The sequence below is a fragment of the Trichoderma breve genome, chromosome 4 (genome assembly GCF_028502605.1).
Source record: "Trichoderma breve strain T069 chromosome 4, whole genome shotgun sequence".
In the NCBI taxonomy this organism is placed as follows: Eukaryota; Fungi; Ascomycota; class Sordariomycetes; order Hypocreales; family Hypocreaceae; genus Trichoderma; species Trichoderma breve.
This window is the reverse complement of record NC_079235.1, coordinates 3,044,495-3,064,840: the sequence shown is the minus strand read 5'-3', so window position 1 is coordinate 3,064,840 and position 20,346 is coordinate 3,044,495. Positions and strand designations below refer to the sequence as shown.

Sequence of the window (20,346 nt, the reverse complement as noted above, 5' to 3'; positions counted from 1 at the left end):
TTCGAGGTCGTCGGCAGGCCGATTGTATTCCGTAGCTGGCGTCACGGAGAGTCGCTGTTGTCGGTGCTACGCGGATGCCGTGGAAAAGGCAAAGGATGCGAATCGGCTGCCGTAAGAGGAGGGTCCGAGTACAGCTTAGACGCCCAAGGCCGGTTTGCCAGTGCTGAAAGACGGGATTTGCTACCACAAGGGAGAGAATTGAGGTCGGTTTGGACAATTTGGCAAATCTGCGGTTGGGCGACTTGCTCGGGGCGAGGGGTTCAGAGGCGCGAGAGGGGTGAAGGCGCTGGAGAGGAGCCACTGCTGCCCACAAATCAAAATATCGACAGTTGGAGTGTCAACAGCATGCCAATGACAGCGGGAGAAATTCTGGCCCAGTGCATGTAAAGCCGAAAGAACGCCCTATCATTAATATCACGGCCACTTTTGTTTTGCCTTTTTACCCTGAGATTGACTCCTGCTGTACCTCTATGGCCATTGATGTTGAAATTTTTTCTACAGCGTGCAGGCGGTTCCTCTTAGGCGCAGGACTCCAATTCTTGCTAGGTACCTAATGCTAACTAATTCATCCATGCCCTACGAAAGAATCTTCTTGTCCGCCTGACAGCACAGACATTCCTGCAGCCTCTCTCTCTTTTCGTTCTTTTTCTATGGCTTTTACTAATATGAGCCATTTGAGTACCATTACCATTCCACGCCGTGAAAGCGTGACGCCGATCGCCTGGGATTGCGTAGTGCCAACTCAAATGCGCTTTATTCTGCAAGGAGCAACGCCAGCTGCAGAAAATCGACGGGATTGAGAGACATCCATGATACGTAATTGGCCGGCTTGCATCAGCTCACCGGAAGAGCACCAATGCCAGCTTCCGAACATCTCCAGCAGCTCAGCTAGAAACCGTTGAACCGCGAATGGCTCAGCATGTGAATATCGCTATCCGTGCTAGTCCGCAACTAAGTTGCTGCTACTGAGGAAGAAACAGCCACACGTTCCTATCCACAGATAAGTATGTGCAGCATAACGAGTACTATTGGTGAATGGAAGTAAGCTCTCTGTTATCCACGGTTGGCGGCAGAATCGAGCGAGAAGAGGAGTAGAATTTCCACATCGGGAAGAGTAATGTACTAATCGCATAAGACAAAGGCTTTTGATCAGCTGCTACACAAGATCTGGCATGTAGTCTGGCTCCCCAAGTCTAAATCTCCCTAGGTAATTTGTCTAACACTTAAAGGCGGATGAAATACCCCGAGACATTCTCCGTAGTCAGCCGACATGGGGATTTGCCGGGAGCTGGAGATGCTCCGGCCACATGGCCCATTTCCCCAGCTACCAAATCTCAACCATCTGGTCTACTTAGGTACCGGCAATTACTCCGTACGCGTACTATTGATATAATGCAAATTTAGCATGAATCTTCCCTTGCTGCGAAATGTAGCTGTCCTGGTCTTACAATAACAGTATTACACTCGCTAGTAATGATATAGACCGCCGACAACGTCTAACAAAACTCGGGGTATGATATTGATACCCTAGAACCGGCCCAAAGAGCCCAACGTCGGGATATTACCGCATTCTATGTACGCAGTTACCCCGGGGTGGTTATCATTACCCAGTATTATTCATGCCCAATGCATTCCCTCACACTTCTCATCCCATATGCCGTATGTGCCTATGAACCATTTCCGGGTGTTCCCCCAATTAGCTGTTATCCGTCCATTAGCATCAGGCAAACAACCCCCTTAACGCCAAATACATGTAGTTGCAGTTATCGGGTACCAGCGGGTCTGCGATATTTAAGAGGCGGCATGGCGTGTGCTCCCTGATTTTGAATAGCCAAGACAGCGTCGATCGTTGCCTCGAATGCTGCATGCACATTTTACTACAGTCTATGGAATTTTCCCGTCTCCCACGAATAATACGAGGCCCGTCAAACTGTTTGCGCTACAGCACGCCATATGGAAGGATCAATTTCTGGTACCTGTTAATGCAATCGTGTTCCTGCTAGTCTTCCACTATCGAGGTCAAGGTTTCTTACGGCCCGAAACGTGCTACCCAATAGTACTTGACCAGTCTGTATTTCTTTTGCCACCCTACTAAGGTACTAACAGAGGTACTTTGGCTCAACAAAACTCACATGGATGCCTTAAGGTAATGTCCTGTCATGCTACTAGGTAGGTAGAAGATGAGCGATATATGAGGCACGAGAGGCATCTCCGAATGCAACGCAATCGTCACACGGCAAGGCTGGCCTATCTAGAGCGCCACAGGCTATGGCGCATGCCGGCACTGACCGCAGCATGGCTGGGTGCATGTGCTGTCGAAATCGTTGCAATGGATGCCACGGCACTCCGTACTCTGAACTTGAAATGGCACAAAGATGCTGGTGCAACTCAGGGTCTCCGTATACCTGTACAGTAGTGGGCTCTCCAGCACCACCTTAGTGGGCTCTAGTGGGGGTTGCCCTGCCGCAGGGTCTCCATGCAGCGCTAGCAGCTAGCGTTGGCGTGGCTCCGTATCTTATCGATATACCCCAGCTTGCTGGGCGCTAGCCGTCTATTCGATGGCAACTCTACGGTACTCGCGAGTAATGTCCAGCATTCAGTCACAACTCGTAAATGGCGTTTTCCGGAACCAGTGCCCACGCCCACAAGCCCCCCGTTGCAGAGGTCAGCCACAGCTTCTTCCAGCATCTGACGGGGAGTGGATTTGCTTTCCGCATTGTTGGCGACCGAGGTGGGGGAGACCGACCGAAAACGTACTCGTACCCTTGAGCCTTTTCTTTTCTTTCCTGACGATGCCTCCGACACGCCACCGGCCACATTAGGTTTTTCTACCTTTCCTCCCTCCCCCTTTTTGCCTCTCAACTTTGACTTGTTATCTTTCATCTTCGTTCCTGTGATCAACAGCCCGCCTTGCTTGGGTGGGCATGGGATTCAGATCGTTATTTGCTATCTTGATTGCGATACGGCAAAGCGTGAGCCAGTCTCCTGGTGCGGTCACGCTGACCACCCCGCGGCCACTTTGGTAGCCCGGCTGACCTCTGCTCCAACTTGCCCCGTGCCTCGTCGACGGCATCGAGCATTTTCTGCCGCGAGCCTCGTGTCCAGCTACCGAATCGATTCATCGAAAAGGGCCGCCCTCCAATAACTCGATAGTCATAAGTGGGATGCGTTGACAGGAGCCTCGACGGCCTTTAAACTCTCCCCAGGCGGACCCAGGCCCCGCATCGCCGCCGTTCTTTTTACATCACAGCAAAACTTAAGATTTTCATACGCATACGAATTAGATCCGCTGGAGTTTTACTTTTCCTTTCAAAAAATACGCCGAAGACAACGCTTGTCGAGACGGCCCTTTTAGCGGGGGAGATATACGTGAGGACAAGGGAAGCCTATATCATCCATCCGACGGGAGTACCCAACCAACAACCATGGCCGAGGTACTCGACATTACGGCGGAGGCTCCGGTGCCCGCTGACGACGGCACTTCTCCCACGCCACCTGATGCGCCCTTGAAGGGTAAGAGTCGCCAGCGAATTCTCCGTGGCATACAGCGCATTTCTTCTTCGCCGTCCCTTCCTGGACTTGGACGATCTCGATCCGTTAGCAACCCCTATAGCATTCGATATGGGTCCATGTCGTGTGTCAGTCTATCTACGGCCGGGGCATCACAGGCAGCCCCTAGTGCTAGATCTGCCACGCCGCAGCTCTCTGCTCTGAATGTGGGAGTCACTTCACATCCAGGATCCCAAACCAATGTCTTCATATTCGAGGAGGAAAACGACGATGATGTCGAAGAATTCCCGGCCATTCGCAAGGCCAATCATGGGATTTCAATAACCTCACACGCTATATCCTCCCTACCCTCCGAAGTCAGAGTACGAACCAAGCCTGTGGAAAAGAAAGCTTTCAATTTTTGGGCTGGCATACCCCACGAAGTCCGAATCCATATCTTTTCATACTTCCGACCCAAGGAATTGGTACGGATATCTAGAGTCAGCAAATCTTTCTACGGGTTCTGCTTTGACGGCCAGCTATGGACATCGATTGATGCCTCAGAATTTTACCAGGAAATTCCTGCTGCGTCATTGGCACGCATCATTGCCGCTGCTGGCCCCTTTGTCAAAGACTTGAACTTGAGAGGATGTGTTCAAGTTGAACACTACAAGCGGACCGAAGTCATTGTCAAGTCGTGCAAGAATCTTATGAATGCGACTCTCGAAGGTTGTCGGAATTTCCAAAAGCACACACTGCACAATCTTCTAAGGAGCAATGAAAAGCTAGTTCACCTGAATTTGACGGGACTTGCCGCGGTGACAAACACGTCATGCAAGATCATTGCAGAGTCGTGCCCACAATTGGAGAGCTTCAATGTTTCATGGTGCCAGAAGGTAGAAGCTCGTGGGATCAAGACAATCATTGACGCATGTACAAAACTGAGGGACCTCCGTGCCGGTGAGGTGAAGGGGTTTGATTGCACTGCAACGGCAGAGTCAATTTTCAACACGAATCGACTAGAGAGGTTGGTTCTTAGCGGATGCGCCGAGCTGAATGATGAGGCGTTGAAGATTATGATGCAAGGGGTTGATCCCGAAATCGACATCCTCACAGGCCACCCCGTGGTTCCGCCTCGGCGGCTTCGCCACTTAGATCTGAGCCGCTGTATCAGACTAACGAGCGCAGGTGTCAAGGCGATTGGCCATGTGGTGCCAGATCTAGAAGGCTTGCAGCTTTCAGGGTGCAAGACGTTGACCGATGCAGCGCTTGAGCCTATCCTTGGCTCAACACCGAGGCTCACTCATCTCGAACTGGAAGATCTTGACGAGATAACCAACTCTCTTCTCTCCGAGCATCTTGCCAAGGCACCTTGCGCCGGCAACTTGGAGCATCTCTCTCTGAGCTACTGCGAAAATATTGGAGACTTGGGAATGCTTCCGGTCATGCAGAAGTGCGTACGGCTGAAGAGTGCCGACCTCGACAATACGAGGATCAGCGATTTAGTTCTCGCCGAAGCCGCCTCGATGGTTATTAAGCGTTCCAAACCAGCCTCAGTAGGCGAGGTTCGTCCCAAAATTACGCTACGTTTGGCAGTATACGATTGCCAAAATGTTACCTGGACAGGCATTCGAGAGATCCTGTTTAGAAATTCCCAGGTTCGACCAGCTACGGGACAGCCTGGCGGAATCACCTACCCAACTGAGGCTATTGGGCTGAAATGCTTCTACGGTTTCCAGATGACGGTTGATGAGCATCAAAAGAGAGTTCTCCGAGGCGACCTTGTCGCTGCTGGTAGGCTGGAGAGGAAATGGGCAGACTACATGCAGGCAAACGAGGAGGCCGGTGCGGGAGGAGCTGGATATCGGAGACGCCGACGTCGAGCAAGGCATGCCCAAGCTCTTCATGCGGATGAAGAGGATGGAGGAATTGTCGGCCGCCGCAGAGCAAGGACGCTGGGATCTTGCTCTGTAATGTGAAAGATGCTGATTGAGATGACACGTTGGTCTAAAAAATTATGAATGTATGATCATCTTGTTCGGCTCATCTACTCTCAGGGTGGAATTTTTGTTTTTACAAAAGAAGGGAAGCAGCCCAAAGGCTTTCATCTAGCCTGGTTTCTTCCTTTTTCTTTCTCTTTTGGTTTATTTCGTTGGCTGCATACGGCGGTGGCGTTGTTCGAATGCCACAAGGCACAGGGTGTTGATGTTTCGGGAGTAGAACATACAGGAGATGACACAGTGGGAAATGGGAGTTGGTTTGGGCAATGTCTCTTTGGATTTTTTTTTTTTGTCCCTCTTCAATTTTTTCTTCTTTCAATCTTGCAAACAACCCAACTTACCAGCAGCGGTAGAGATTGGGCGCTCCTCTGAAATGACATGATGTCGGCTTTTGGGCAGGACCCCCCTTTCGACCTATGAGTGCAACAGGATTGCCTGGATGTCAGAGGATCGATCTAGACTGCCAGCACTGTCTATGAATGTCCTGCAAGTTGTGATTAGTTTGACACAAATAGATTGATTCTGCTATGCATGGCTACTTGTCATTGATGCTTTGCCATGTGTCAGTTGGTCTCTGGATGTTCACATAGGCTCGCGGCGGTCAGCTACACACACACACACACACACACACACACACACACACCAAAGAGGGTGCTTATTATGGGATGAGTATGCAGGGGAGAGAAAACTTCGTATTGAGCAGCACGAAGGAGGCTGGATTATGCAGCCCGGGCATGAAAACTCGGTGTGGGCATGTATGTATCAGTGGTGATGATGGAGGGGGCTGGTGTAAGTCTGGCGAGGACGACAGAGCGGCGTCGTATCAGCCCAGCCCGCCCCTACTTGTTTAGGTACATCAACTTGCTAGCATCTCGACAATACAAGGCAAACGTTTCTACACAAGTGGTCCTTTAGAAGCCATTCCATCTTGACTAGTACCAATTAGAAGTGAATAGCATTAGTATTGATGCTAGTCCCTCGCCTCGTCGTGCTAGAGAAACACTTGGATCCAGATCCACGTGGTGTGAGGAATCCTTAAATCCAGGCCTATTTTAGGCCGAGACTCTTCCTTCCGCTGAAGTAGGTTCGCCGCTGTCGAAGTGATGGGAGCAACAAAGGCCTGTCTGTCACATTTACCTTGTCTGATGCATTTACTTGCATGTAGCAGCGGGCGAAGGCTGAGCCGGACCGGGGTCGCACTGTGTACCGACCGCGTATGTCTCTTGACAACAGAAAACTTGGAATTGGATGTGTGGAGAAAGCAAGCAGAATCGAACGAACGCTGTTGGTTCGAGAAGTAGATTTGCAAAGTCGAGTCGATTGATGATAACAGGCATCTCTGCTCATTGATGAGGGGGGAACTTTGGCCCGGAGCATCTTGCACCTCGCTTAGGTGCTTGCATTGCTTTGCTGGCCTTTGGGAGAGGATGATGATGTGAGTAGAGTAGCATTAGCATTAGCATTCGCAGTAGCAGGCACAGGACCATGTAGACGCAATGCAAGCATCCCAAGTTACAGAAGGCCATGATTGGTGGCTCGTCCAGATGCAGATGATTTGAGCTTCTCACCGGCGTGGAGACCACCAAACCACCCCCGGCCCTTTGAGGCACGTATAGATGCAGGCCATGGATGGTGGCCTGTCTCCAAAAAAACAACAACGGCCAATAGTCACCGAGGGCCCGCACGTGTGTGTGACGAAAAGAAATGCAGATGCAGATGCAGATGTTTCTTTTCTGGGTTCGTATTTTTTGCATCTTCTTGTTTGTTTTTGGGCCTCTGGCCTTTCCCGGGTACTGGTGCTGTGAAGATATTTTCAGGTGCGGGATAGGCTCGCATTGCATGCCCTGTGAGCAAGCATTCAATTGTGGCTGCACAATCCCTGCGACCGGTGAAGGCAAGCGAGGCGAGTGTTTGCTTTTTTTTTTTCTTTCCTTTTTTTATTGCTTTTTGCGAGTTGGGGTTGATCCCACCGACTTTTTGTTCCCTGTTTTTGATTCTTTCTCGTCGATGCAATTGGACTGATCCATGATCCAGTTATCGGTGCACATGAACGCGAGTGCAAGTACATACATGTACATATTATGTCTGTATGAGGGACACTGAGCACAAGTCACTGGGCACAGGCCACACGCAGAGATCATCAGTTCCATTGAATTTCTCTAAACCGCCCGGCGCCACACAATATTATATCTAGTGTATACCTTTAATTTGTTTGAAACCCGATTGCTGAAGAAAGCCAACGGCGTTGAGGCCATTACCTAGCCAGATCCTCAACAGGCTAGAAATCCTCACTCTAATAGACGTGGTGTGGCTCGGCTAACTCTACCAGAAACGGCAGTCTCTAGCCTGCAAGCTGAAGATTGCCTGCTACTCTAACAGCTCCGTACCTCCTTCGTACCTGTACCTTGTGAGGTGCCAGCCTCGTTGCCCGGAGTGCTGTACTATGGATATTCTTCCGTGCTTCCGCGGAGGATTTGCATAGAGACGCGTAAGTTGTAGCTTAAGAGGGCGTGTACAGATGTGAAGGAGAAAACAAGAGTCGCACACACATTGTGTGAAAAGGCATGGTTTTGGGGTGATACAGCGTCATGTAGTCATATTACTGGATGAGCAAGGCAAGGTACGGGATGGAGAATGTGTACATCCCTGGTACTAAACTGTTGCCTCCTCTTGAAACGAGCCAGTAATAACACCAGACCTTGATTTCTCTGACTGCCAACGCCAACTGGACATCCATTATGTACCATCCATTCTTTATTCTAGAACAGGCACAACACCCTCCATTAGTTAGTTTATCCATTCATTGAGTTGCACATTTGATTTTCATTCAATTTCAATGCCCATTCTCAACAACCTCTCCAGCACGCTAACAAGCATTCAATGTAATTGTAACAAGGCTTACTACTACTCAACTTAGCACTACTACTAATCCTGTCCCACCAGCCGCGGTAAACGGGTGCGTCTTTGAGCCCCACGGATCTCAGTCTGGCTGCTGGCAGAAAAATCCCGAGGCCCAGCAAGTGGCAGCTGTGAGTCCAAAGTAACACAATCTCGTCCTGCGCCTCTGTCCGTGCTGTTCTTGTCTGTGAAGCGGATTTTCATGGCCTGAGCAACCCCCGGATCCGAGATTAGATTCCGCCTCGGGGTACATCATCTCGCATACAGAACAAAGAAAAAAACGGATGCTCGTGCTGTGAACAAAGACGCAACGCAACGCAACGTCCTCCTCCTCTTAAACATGCCTCTCGAGACAATATACGTCGTCCGCCATGGGGTAAAGTGTGCCCTCTTCCTTTTTTTGCCTTTGATCCCCTCACCCCCCCTTGCACTGCAGACAATGGCGTCACGAGGCTGAGGGCTCTTGTATTGACCGTTGCTATTGTCAACGCCAGTTCCGGTCTAGTTGGTCCGTCGACCACACCACAGGAGTGTATTCAGCTTCGATCCCATCACCAACAGGAATCGCTGTGGACCCAGCACTCACCGCCCACGGGGTCGATCAGTCCAGGCAACTCGCCCAGCATCTCATGACGATAGACCCCCCCGTGGAGGTTGTGTACTCGAGCCCCTACTACCGCTGTCTGCAGACCATCACCCCCTTTGTCGAGCTCCAGCAGCAGAGGCACGCACACAGGCATGGCGAGAGCACGAGTACCGGCAGTGACTCTGCCGCCACCATGATACGGCCTGAACACGGAATCTGCGAGTGGTTCGGTTCCGCTCCGTTTGAGCATCCCGGCCCAGCCTCACCCTCAGTCCTCAAATCCTTGTTCCCTGCTTTTGATGAGAGCTACGTGTCGGCGCAGTATCCTCCCAAGAGGGGCGAGACGCTGGTCCAGCTGCAGGCCAGGCTTACGGCCACGATGCAGAGTATCATTGATCGCTGCGACGCTGAAGATAGACGAGCCGTTGTGCTGTGCACTCACGCCGCAGTGGTCATCATGTTGGGCCGCATCCTCACGGGCGACTTTCCCGAGACTGTAGATACCGATGACTTCCACGCTTTTACCTGTGGACTGAGTGTCTACCGCCGGAAACTTGACAATCGGGATCAGGGACGGCGAGGAAAGGGGGAGTTGCCTGACAAAGAGCCCAACTCTAGTGCTGCTGTTGCTGTTGGAGGTTGGTCATGTGAGGCCAACAGTGACTGCAGCTTCTTGGCCGGCGGCGAAGAGCGAGGCTGGTACGTAGAGCAAGTAAAGTTTGTTCACTTTGAGAGCTATGCTGATGGCGTAATTGCTGGGTGTTAGGAAGTTCGTAGGGGACGAGGAGTTTCCAGACACAGGCTCCATGTCTCAAGCTACGAGTACATCCGAGTCTAAGCTGTAACGAAAGGCTCGGGATCAACAAGCAGTCAATGCAGTACATACGTGATATGACGACTTGCAAGCCCAAGTACAAACAAGGGTTTGAGGGAAAAAGAGCTGCCTATTCGCGGACAACCCTTGACGGTTGTGACGTTCACTTGGCCGGATGATACACGTTTGTCGGTAGAGTATTATTAGATTTCGTCACGGGAATCACACCGCGTGGCAAAACTGCTCCTAGATAAGAAACGACATGATCATCAGAACGGCCGTGCATGGTGCAACCCGCGAATTCCCTTGTTGATTGCCTCGTTAGGTCGAGCTCACCTGTTAGACTCAAGCCGCTTTTGGACATTGCGGACAAACACACGCAAGGCAGAGAGCATGTATGTACCTTTACACTGCGTCCCGAGAGAGAGAGCCCCCCACGGAAGCCCTTCGGATCGTAGCCCTACCAGGTCGGAAAGATGCTCCTCGCAGTCCATTCCGAGAAGGGACCGTCTGCTGGTCCTTGCACTGCAGTTTTTGACGGGCTCTGCTTGTCTCTCTATATGGGCATCTACGATCTGATACTGTACTCTGTACTCGGGCACCCGCAGTATGAGGCACAGGCCGTGCTGCAATTTTGAAGAACCCGGCAAGTCGATGGACCATGTCTCAATGGATGGCTATCTTTCAATTTACGGAGTAAGTGGCCAAAAGGGCCTTTCCCCACCACGGCTTGGAGCAGGGAGAATCACGAAGCAACGCCACAAAGTGATTTCCGACAACAACTTGGGCTAATGAAAGGGCATTTCTCGTGGAGAGGATCCAACGCGAGATACAAGATCGTGATTGGTCTCTATTACTTTCTTTTCTTTTTTTACTGAATCTGCCTAACATCTATCTAGGCTAAGGTTTGCTTAGCACTTCCCCCCCGTCCCGATTTGCAGCCAAGGAGATTTAAGCTCCTGATGGCGATGGGCATCTTGGTTGTGGAGCTCCAATGTAACGCATGTAAGGGCCATTCAGAGACACGCATCGCGGAGTCTTATCCCCTTGCGTTGTGAATAAGTAGTTTCACAGTCATATTTAAAATGTTTCACGGTATGGACGGCTCGAGAAAAACGTGGCGTCCCGGCTTGTCGATCCCCCGGTGCAATGGTGTTTTCCTCACTCTGTTATTTTGACTGAGAATTGGTTTTCAATGACCATTGCCTGTGCGCTTGTCTATGCAAGTCGGGATCAGACGACTTTCATGGAATTTATGATCACTGAGATTGGGTGCAGACTGTGCCAGGGAAACGTACGCCGTCTCTGCTGCCAAGGACACTGTCTTCATGGGCGCCTCAATGGAGAAAGTCACACGGACATCGATGACAACTGATGCCTTGCGCCAAGGATGGCCACTCTTGAAAAAAGGAAACCAAATATTGGATGTGAGAATTGACAGAAATTGTGCCCTCATGAAGAAGAGACGGCTCATGCAAGGTACCCCGAGTTAACGATCTATAGACTGGTCCCTGTAAGCGTACTTTTGGTGGCTGAGATCTGTTTCTGTGCCGTCTGTTGACGGCTTTCTTTCTTTTCTTTTTTCTTTATTTAGCCAAGAATTATTGCTCCCTGCCGTGCCTCAAAACTTACCTGTCATTTTTTCTTTCTTTTAGCTGGATTTATTAACTCCTAATCAGGGAGGAAAACGCCACGCCGCTCTTTATTTATTCATTATTGGGTAGGTAAAAGATAAACGAAGCTCCGCCCTATTATACGGTAGACACGGCAAGACATGAATTATAGTCGTTGTCAAGAACACACTGTAGAGCCTAGTGCAGGTAACGGACAATGAAGAGTTGAGTTGTTCGGACTAAAACTAAAGCCATGTCTCGCTTTGGAGAATCAACTAATGCATGAGTTCGGATAAGAAGATGCCGGCAACAATTAAACAGAAGAGGAAGCTCAACATCAACATGGATGTGTTTGCTTCACACCTTGGCAGAGGGGAACCTGGATAGACGGGCTGGCATGCGCTTACATGAGTTGAGATACGACAGTATGCCGTAGCTTACGAGTACTTCCAGTAAGGCATCAAGACGGCATCGTGTTACTCGCCGCAGTGCACAACGTCCAAGGTACACACACCTGTTTTGTGCGACACGCTGGCTATGAACTATTAGATTAGGACCTGCCTCTATAGCGTGTAAGCAGTGCTACCCTAAAAGCGGCGGGCGGAGTTGGAGTTGGAGTTGACGTGGAATCGATACATTTGATGTAAATGTACCACTGCTGTGCGGTCATGGTGGTGGTGGTGCTATTTCGTCCATTCAGGTCTCGCCATTTACAACAGATGCGTATATTTGAAAAGAGACAACAAAAAGAGAAAACAAGCGGCCAAGTCGAGCCTAGCTGCAAAATGCCGGACTGCGTTCGACGGATGAGTTGCGCGTTGCATTGGGCGCATGTACTCGTTGTAGCTACAGCACTCGTTCGTTCGTAACGCATGCAATGCGCTATGCACCAGGCCAGACGTGCATATCATGCTGATGTGATGTGACAGAGCCCACGTCCTTGGAACCACACCAAATCCCTCGAGGTGCAGCAGGGCGGCGCTTTTGGCTCTTGCGGCACCGCATCCCGATAGGCTGCAGAGGGGCGATTGCAGCTTCACCGGTGAGGAGCTACAGGCAGGCTTGTTGAGACATGGCGGCAAGCCGGAAGCAAAACCGGCTCTCCGGAGATCTGCTGCTGCTCCCTTTCGGCCTACTTTGCCCTTCCGTCTTCTTTGTGGTTGTGCGGCCGCAGACACCGCCTGGACGCCGGCCTGGACTAAGCCGGAGCAGAGAGAGGGATGTTCTTACTAATGCATCAGATCCATGCACATCTTGAGGAGGAGTTGCTCCCTTGCTGGTCTGTATCGTACAGTGTCGTATCGACAGTAGGTAGTGATGATATGCTGACAGGGTATGTTTGGTTATTGGTATCTTGCCTTGGCCTGGGGGATAAGGCGAGCTGAAAGCTTATCGACGCATTACTTGGCCGGGGCAGATGCAAGTACACAATACGCAGCTCCTGGTGCTCCGAACCAATGCATCACAGGTCTCAGGTACTAGCCAACTGCGCATTCAAGATGGTACAGCCGCTAAATTACAGCGGGCTCGAACCGCTCTTGTATGTGCGAGTACCAGGTACGGCCTGCTATGGAGCTGATCGCTACTGGCATTTTCGCATACGGTACGGTACGGTACAAGTACGGTAGCATCAACTCCATCACTGATCCGCTGCAGCTTCCCACCGGTCAATGCAAGAACAGGGGCGCCGCTGCCAATCAAATGCTGGCGATGGCTTACGAGGATTCGATAAATGGCGGTGCCCGCATTGGGCTTAGCGCAGACCGGGGACTGATTGGCTTCTATCGTTCCCTTGCGCCAAATGGCTCTAACACAACCTCCTCTCGACAAGGGAAAGGCAACGACAAAGGCCGACAAAAAGAAACATGCTCTACATGCGTACGCCACACTCATTTTCTCGTGTAATTTTTTTTTTTTTCCTTTTTTCCTTCGTCCCCTAGTCGTTTTACTCGTGTCTAGTGCCAAGCACTGTCCCCTTCATGGTCTGTGGAAGCGGCGTTGTCTGACCATGTCACCACTCTTGTCCACAGCAGCTGGCACTAATGCTGCTTAAAACGCCATTGCAACATCTCGGCCCAACGCAGCCGGTGATGATTATGATGCTGTTGACAATGAGAAGGTGCTGCTAACGCTGATGAATGCTGTCACGACGCAAACCTTGAATGAGAGGGGCGAGGGCGTGGAGAGCGTGGATCAAGGGCCGCTGGTAATGAATTATGGGCTGTGGATGATGGCTCGACCCTCTTCGTGAGCAAGTGCTTCGCGGAGAACTGCCAAGTTCATCCGGCACTGCACGGCGGGCTCAGCCGCGAGGCAAGGAGGTCTGTTCTTCGCTGCTTTGGACTTTGGGGCCTCTCCGTAGCTGCCGTCTCTGGGAAGCCTGCCCTGCATCTGCTTCATTGCTCTCAGACACGCAGCAATTCGCCGTCGCATCGCCTGCAGAAACAGAAAAAAGAAAAGAAAAAAAGGGAACCGACTATACGCTAATATGCGTAGGTAAAACGGCCTAGACTTGATGTGGCATCTCCTGCTCAGCTGCTACCAGTTTACCTCTGACTTGGCCGTGACCTGCCACCCCGGCTTCTGGCAGCCGGTCAGTTCTCAGATCTTGTTCGGCCTCTTCTTTACCGGCCGGTTGAGCCACGTCTAACCTGGGCTCGATTCCCTTGCTCCCGTGCTTTCAATCACCCAAGACCAAGACCTTTATGCAGAGCCGCCCGGCATGGAAGCCCGATGATACCAGCTGGCACGCCTCGCCTCCCCCACGAGATTTGGACATTTGTTGCCCAATTGGACTTGAGAACAAAAACGGTCTCGAATGCTGCTTATCCTCTTCGTGAGCTGGTCGCCACCATCTAGACTGGTCTCTGAACTGCAATTCCATGCAGGCGGCTGCACCCGCGCATGTCTTGTCCCCATCTCATCACAGGATTCAGCTTGGTCTGGGCTGTCGTGTTGTTGTGTTTCTGGATAGAGCCAGTATCCATCAAATTTCCAACCTCTCGGGTTCAGCCCCTGTGGAGGGTGAGCTTGACAATACATACTTGCACAAAGCATGTAAGCCGTGAGCAAAGCCCGGTCCCCGGCACTGTGTGCGTATGTGAACATGCCCAAAGCCATGCCGTTGGTCCAACGCAGAAGATTGCTGTCAATCTTGGTGCAAATCCCCCAGTTTGGCGGCAGGACCCCCGGCATCTGAATGCAGCCTCCCTGGACGAGATGATGATGATGGCCATACAACCCGTGCGGCTACGTCCACAGAGGATGGAGTGCGAGGGATATCTATACTACTACTGCACATTCAATGCGGGTGGCGCCTCGTGGCGAGGATCCGTCTTCGCACCACTTGCTGCTAATTTTGATGGTTGCAAACGTGCCAATATCAACCAACACAGCTGTGGATATGCTAACCAACGTGGTGCTATTGGGAGATCTCTTCAATGCCACCGGATCCCTTTCTGGTTCCCTAACAATATCCACAATCTGTCCATGCGTCTTGACAGGTTCTTTGCTTTGGGCAAGAAAATAAAATAAACACGCCATCTCCGATACATAGTCAAGTGAGTGGCTTACATGCCTCAGACGATGGGACACGTGTCGGCCGCAACACCTGTTCTTGACGGAGGATAGTGGGAATTTTGTGTTGGTGATTGTCGTCTCGGATCGGTTTGACCATCGGCCAGTATCTTGTGTACAGATTCTCTCCCCCCTCCCCCCTCTCTATCTATTGTCATCACCCATGGTTCACCACCCCCAGCTCAGCCCTTCGGCACTAGCCTCGCCTTAGGCGCGCATTGGCTCATGTTCGCCACGCCGGATCTGTCTTAATCAGTGAATACTCCCCGAGTTTCTCTTGACCTTGCAAAAAGCGGCTCGCCCTGCAGAGCACAGGCGGAGACAAAACGCCTCTGATGGACACCCCGGCTGGTGCCAATTTTGGTCCCCTGTCTTCTCAGACAGAACAGCCGCAAGGTACCGTTTTTCATCGATTCTACGGTGATCCACTTGAACACCCTGGGGCACACATTGGCTGTTGGGTCTTGTCTTGCTGTGCAGGGTTGACTGGGCGAGGGCGGACACAGACCCTCCCCTCCCAGAATCAAGACTGGGAGTGAATTGTACCGCCCTCTCTGGGGCCTATCACGGTCAATCCATCTATTGGCCATGGCAGAAGCAAAGCGGTGCATTAGTAGGTCATGGCTGAGGCCTGATCCCACAGGGTCTCGACACTCTACGACAAAGTGCAGCAAAGTACAAGAAGACCGTGCTCCTCGTGTTCACTCTCACTCAAGTGTTATCCTCAAACCTATCCACTCCTTCCCTTCTCACGCAAGTCTTGTTCGTCTACCCTTTTGTCACAGTCCATATCCCTCGCTACTGCGACCATCTGCCTATTGTGCTCTCCCTCTCGTTTAGCCTGGGCCATTGTGTCTTAACTGCAACTTTTATCGATTCAACCATTGTCTTCGAGACAGCTCAACTGTGCAGGAGACTCGTCTATTGTTGCTGTTGTCTTATACGCCTTACGCGAGAGGTGAACTCGGGTCGCTGTAGAACATGTTCACCGTGCAAGAGGTTCAAGAACTTCGGAGCTCTTCTCCAACCAGACTCAACATGCTTGGTATCGCCAGCATGATGCATAGAGAGGCATTTCTCCCTAGAAAGCAGTCTATCGACCATCTATCTTCGATTCCAAGATCTCTACTCCACCCTCAAACCCCTCCTGACTCAACCTCAGGCAGTCCAATTGTCAAACCTGAGGGTATGTGCTTCTTGGCAACCAGATTCCCAGCCTTTTTCAGTCTAAAGCTACCAGCGTAATCGACTCGGGACAGCTAACATTGTTCCAACAGGGTCGTTCTCAGCTGCTTCAAGTATCTCCCGAGAGTGCTCCCCGATCCCTCGTTTGACTCGCCTCAACTCATACGCCAACCCTTCTCCCATCAAATTGCCTAGTCTCGAGGAATTTGATCAAGGTGTTGACGCCATCGCACGGTCGAATGGATCAACACGGTCTTGGACTCCCCCCTCACCTCTTCCTAGCCTGCGTCGCGGTTCCATACTCCCTCAGCCACTGCCGTCAATGTTGGCCTTTTCAATCCATGAGCCCAGTTACCCAAATTATGCCATTAGCAGCGATTTCTGCCCTTCAAGAATGGACGGCTACCCCAGCCCACCTCCAGACAGCGAGGGGAGGCACATCAACCAAAAGTACACCACAGAAGAGGGAGATTTCATCATCTACGCCTGGCACGACAGGAAACTTAAATGGCAGCGTATCAAGCAAGACTTTGCGAGCATGTTTGGCCGAACACCGGAGAGGACTGTTCAAGGCCTTCAGGCTTGGTACTACCGTATGAACCAGCGTATCCCACTTTGGGACGATGATGGCTGGCTCATCTTTGACAACGATGACGACATGGAGCCCAAACACATTAGCATCAAGTGCCGCGAGAGAGATACACAGGACCGGCCGATGGAGCCCTTGGGGCTTGCCCAGCGGTACCCTGAGCGAGCCATCCACTACTCCTGGGTCGACAACGAAACAAAACGCAAGTGTCGCGACTGGGGTGAGTTTTGATTCACATTGATGCAACCTAAATGGTTTAGATGCTAACCGTTTCTCCCTTGTAGCTTCCAAACGAGCCTTGCAGTTCCGTGAACGCAGAGAACGGCGAAAGAGAAAAGAGCAGAGACGCCTAAAAATCTAAGCGGCTGTTGTTTCAACCACAAGACACTTTTAGAAGAAAAAAAGAAGTAAAGAATCACGCTAGAGTGGGGGGAGAGTCACCATTTCTCTCCATCTCGAAAGTCTCTCTCAACAACAGTATGGCCGTGTACTAATACTCTTCTCCCTCGCGGAGATGCCACCATTCACACACATATTTTTTTTTGTCGGCCACAACACTTTTTCTTATGACAAGACTCATAAAACGGGCTTTTTCTTTCTCGGGTCCAACTGTACATGCTACAATGAGGGCATGGTTCAAAGCATCAAGCATAGGAGGACAGCGTTCATTTGCATCCAAGGGTTTGCTTTGTTTTCGTCTACTTTCTACAAGAAATGTTTTTGTTTTTTTCTCCCATGTACTAGTATCTATAGTTGCTCTTACTGTTTCTGTTATTTTCTGATGGCTGGCTAGAAAAGCCTCCCCGTCTATTCCTGCATATATTTAGGGCCTTAATGAGGAGGAAACATGACGGTAACGCCGGACGGGTATGGGAAAAAAGGGTTGGGTAATGGACTGGCTATGGGACGGGGGGTTTAGTGTGTAAAAAAGACGGTCAACATATTTCACGTCGTATATTAGGATGACAATTTACTTGGTATTGCTACTACTACTTTAAGGTCTTCCATAAGTTGTGATTTACTGCTCTTACTCCTCCAGAACTATTCTGGCCACCCTCCTCCCTCTGGGGACCCCTTTCGGGCTGCCCTGCATTGGTGTAGCTATCCCTTGCGTCTCACAGCATCTAGAGCCACCGGCATCCGAAAATCATGGCCCAGCTTTGAGCGCGTCAGAATCGAACATGTACCCTTCCCCCATTGACAGAGGCAGCGGGCATGTGACCTGACAGGATCCCATCCCCCCTCTTCTCCCCCCCGCCAGTTTCTCTTCTTTGGCATTTCTTCGTGCCGGCCGTGGAGCAAGCAAGCAAACAAACTTGACGGACTCGGGCAGATATGCAACACGTGGGAAGCCTAAACGGTGTGTTTGCCACTCTGAAGGTCAACAATTTGCAAAGAGAGAGCCTCCACAGTTGGAAAGCCGATTTTCGGAGCGGCGTGTTTTACTCAACAACATGCTCAGCGGTGACAAGATGAAGAAAGGCATGTGTGAAGTATTTTTAAAAGTAAAAAGAGGGCCAAAGCGCTGTGTACTTTCAGGCCTCATTTTCCCACCTCTTTTTCCTCCCACGTAAATGGGGGTGAGGAGGCCCGAGCCAGCGGGCTCAGCAGACGTGAGTGAGGAACAACGTGAGCGGTGAGCGCCATGTCGAAAAAAGAGACCAGGGGTGCTGGAATGCGTCGCCCAACACATACATACATACACATATAGGTGTTACATGTACAACAAACGTCAATTGGGCGAGTGTGTGTGTCTGCGTATGTGCTGCGCGCGCCATGTTGCATCATGTTCTGCAAGAGAGAGAACAAGTAGCCCAGCCACGTGGGGGGAGAGGGGGGGAGAGGATTAAGGCCCAGGAATCAAAATGGTCTCCGTTACACGGCGAGGTGTTGTGATGCTCTAGGGAGGGGAGGGAGGGAATGACGATGCCGGACAGCACTTGATAGATGAGCAGACGGCGAGATCGGGAGAGGGGGGCGGATGGTGTGCGTTAATCTGCCGTGCATGACAACTAACAGACGGACAAAGAGCAAGGCTGTCTTATCGCGCGTCTCGAAATGCCGCGTTGCGTTGCATGAATTCCCGGATGCGGTCCATTCTTGCGTCATCGTCGTCGTCGTCCTGGCCTTCCATGACAATCTCATCGCTGTCGTATTCGTTGTCATCAAACTCTTCTTCATCTGAAGCGTTGGCATTGCGGTACATGTAAGCGTGACGATCGAACTCGTCCTCGGTGTCGACCTCGTCCTCTGGATAGTCTGCCGTATAGTAGTTTTCCGCTGTGCACAAAAATAGGTGAGGCTTTGTCTTGCTTGGATCAGCGTCTTGCATGGTGGGTGAACTTACCATTTTCGTCCTCATCATCTTCGGCATACTCGTCATCTTCATCTTGAGGTGACCCGTAAAATAGCTGGCTCTCCTCCTCTCCATTCAAGACCAAGATACCAATATCAGACGGCACGACGTTGAGGCCCATGGAGTGAGCCGGAATGCGGACGTACTCCTCAATGATCCAATCCTCGTCGTCCCCTTCCTCCTCGCTTGCGTCTGCCATTGGTGTATCTCCCGACTCCTCGACAGGTGGAGTTGATGCTGCGGTAATCTCAGGGTGGCGCTCTTGATATCTCTTTTCAGGGGCTTTGGGTCTGAATCTTGGCTTCTCCGCCTGCTTTCTTTCCACTTCCATAGCGTGTAAGTTTGCGCCAATCTCGTTTAACACCCATTGGTTCATATCAGCAGTGATTTTGTCCATATCATCGGCATTGCGATTGGCCAGCGACTGTGGGAGAGGCGCACGAGCCGGGGGTTCCTGCGAAGGATCACGTCTCCTTGCAACACCAGGCTTCTTGAGATGTTTCTGCTCAACAGACTCGTCAGGTGTCGTCACCATCTCCTGCGGGTGGTCTTGAGCTATAATGGCGTGGGCATCTTTTATGACAAGGCTCTGGCGTGAGGACCTTGGTATAATCTTCTTACGTCCGGTACGCTCGATGAATATAGTTGGTCCATAAGATGCATGCTTCGAGCTTCCTGGACGGGCCGATCCTTGGTTGGCGGATGCCTGGGCTAGCATCGCTCGTGATACATGGAACTTGCGCTGTTCCGAGAGCTGCCTATCTGCAGATCGCTTCGCGGCTCCCCGTATGTCGCCCATTGAGCCCGAACTATGGTCGTCGTTGCGAGTCTTGGACGGAGAGGCTACAGCTTCCGGCTGCGAGACATGAATCACCGGTCTGCCATCGCCACGGCTGATAGCTGGGCCCGACGGTGCTGCCGTTGATTCTCGTCGCTGGTACACCCAGTTCGCCTCACTGCGATGGCGCTTAGCCCCTTCATCGAGCTCTACATGATGTTAGAGTAACGCTGGTGCTGAGAGCCGTCATCGGGCAAACTGACGGAGAAAAGTAACGGGAGACTCATCGTCCCGCTTGCGCTTGACACGGATGAGCTGCGGGGGAATCGACATGGCTGCAGTTTTGTCAAATGGAATGGACGCTGATGGTAGAAGAAGCCTCGCGCAAGTACCAGCCGAAGCGCAGCTGTTGTTGTGGTGAAGATAGCAAAAATGCCAATGGATTCGAATAATTTTTTGAGG

At 51.2% G+C, this 20,346-nt stretch overlaps 4 protein-coding genes across 4 annotated transcripts; 3 read left to right on the top strand and 1 right to left on the bottom strand.

The window, feature by feature from the left end:
• Positions 1-3,425: 3,425 nt before the first annotated feature.
• T069G_07172 (f-box-like domain-containing protein) lies at positions 3,426-5,468 on the top strand (the record flags this gene model as incomplete). The annotated part of the gene is made up of 1 exon (XM_056174382.1): positions 3,426-5,468. The coding sequence occupies one exon, from the start codon at positions 3,426-3,428 to the stop codon at positions 5,466-5,468; it is 2,043 nt and encodes a 680-aa protein (XP_056027961.1).
• Positions 5,469-8,727: 3,259 nt separating this feature from the next.
• T069G_07171 (histidine phosphatase superfamily (branch 1) domain-containing protein) lies at positions 8,728-9,818 on the top strand (the record flags this gene model as incomplete). The annotated part of the gene is made up of 3 exons (XM_056174381.1): positions 8,728-8,763; positions 8,882-9,672; positions 9,740-9,818. The coding sequence occupies 3 exons, from the start codon at positions 8,728-8,730 to the stop codon at positions 9,816-9,818; spliced, it is 906 nt and encodes a 301-aa protein (XP_056027960.1).
• A 6,139-nt stretch (positions 9,819-15,957) lies between these two features.
• T069G_07170 (uncharacterized protein) lies at positions 15,958-17,111 on the top strand (the record flags this gene model as incomplete). Its single annotated transcript, XM_056174380.1, has 3 exons — positions 15,958-16,162; positions 16,254-16,970; positions 17,035-17,111. 3 exons carry the CDS (start codon positions 15,958-15,960, stop codon positions 17,109-17,111), a joined length of 999 nt encoding a protein of 332 aa, XP_056027959.1.
• Positions 17,112-18,791: 1,680 nt separating this feature from the next.
• On the bottom strand, positions 18,792-20,217 carry T069G_07169 (transcription factor iwr1 domain-containing protein; the record flags this gene model as incomplete). Its single annotated transcript, XM_056174379.1, has 3 exons — positions 18,792-19,030; positions 19,098-20,093; positions 20,148-20,217. The coding sequence occupies 3 exons, from the start codon at positions 20,215-20,217 to the stop codon at positions 18,792-18,794; spliced, it is 1,305 nt and encodes a 434-aa protein (XP_056027958.1).
• Positions 20,218-20,346: the final 129 nt, after the last annotated feature.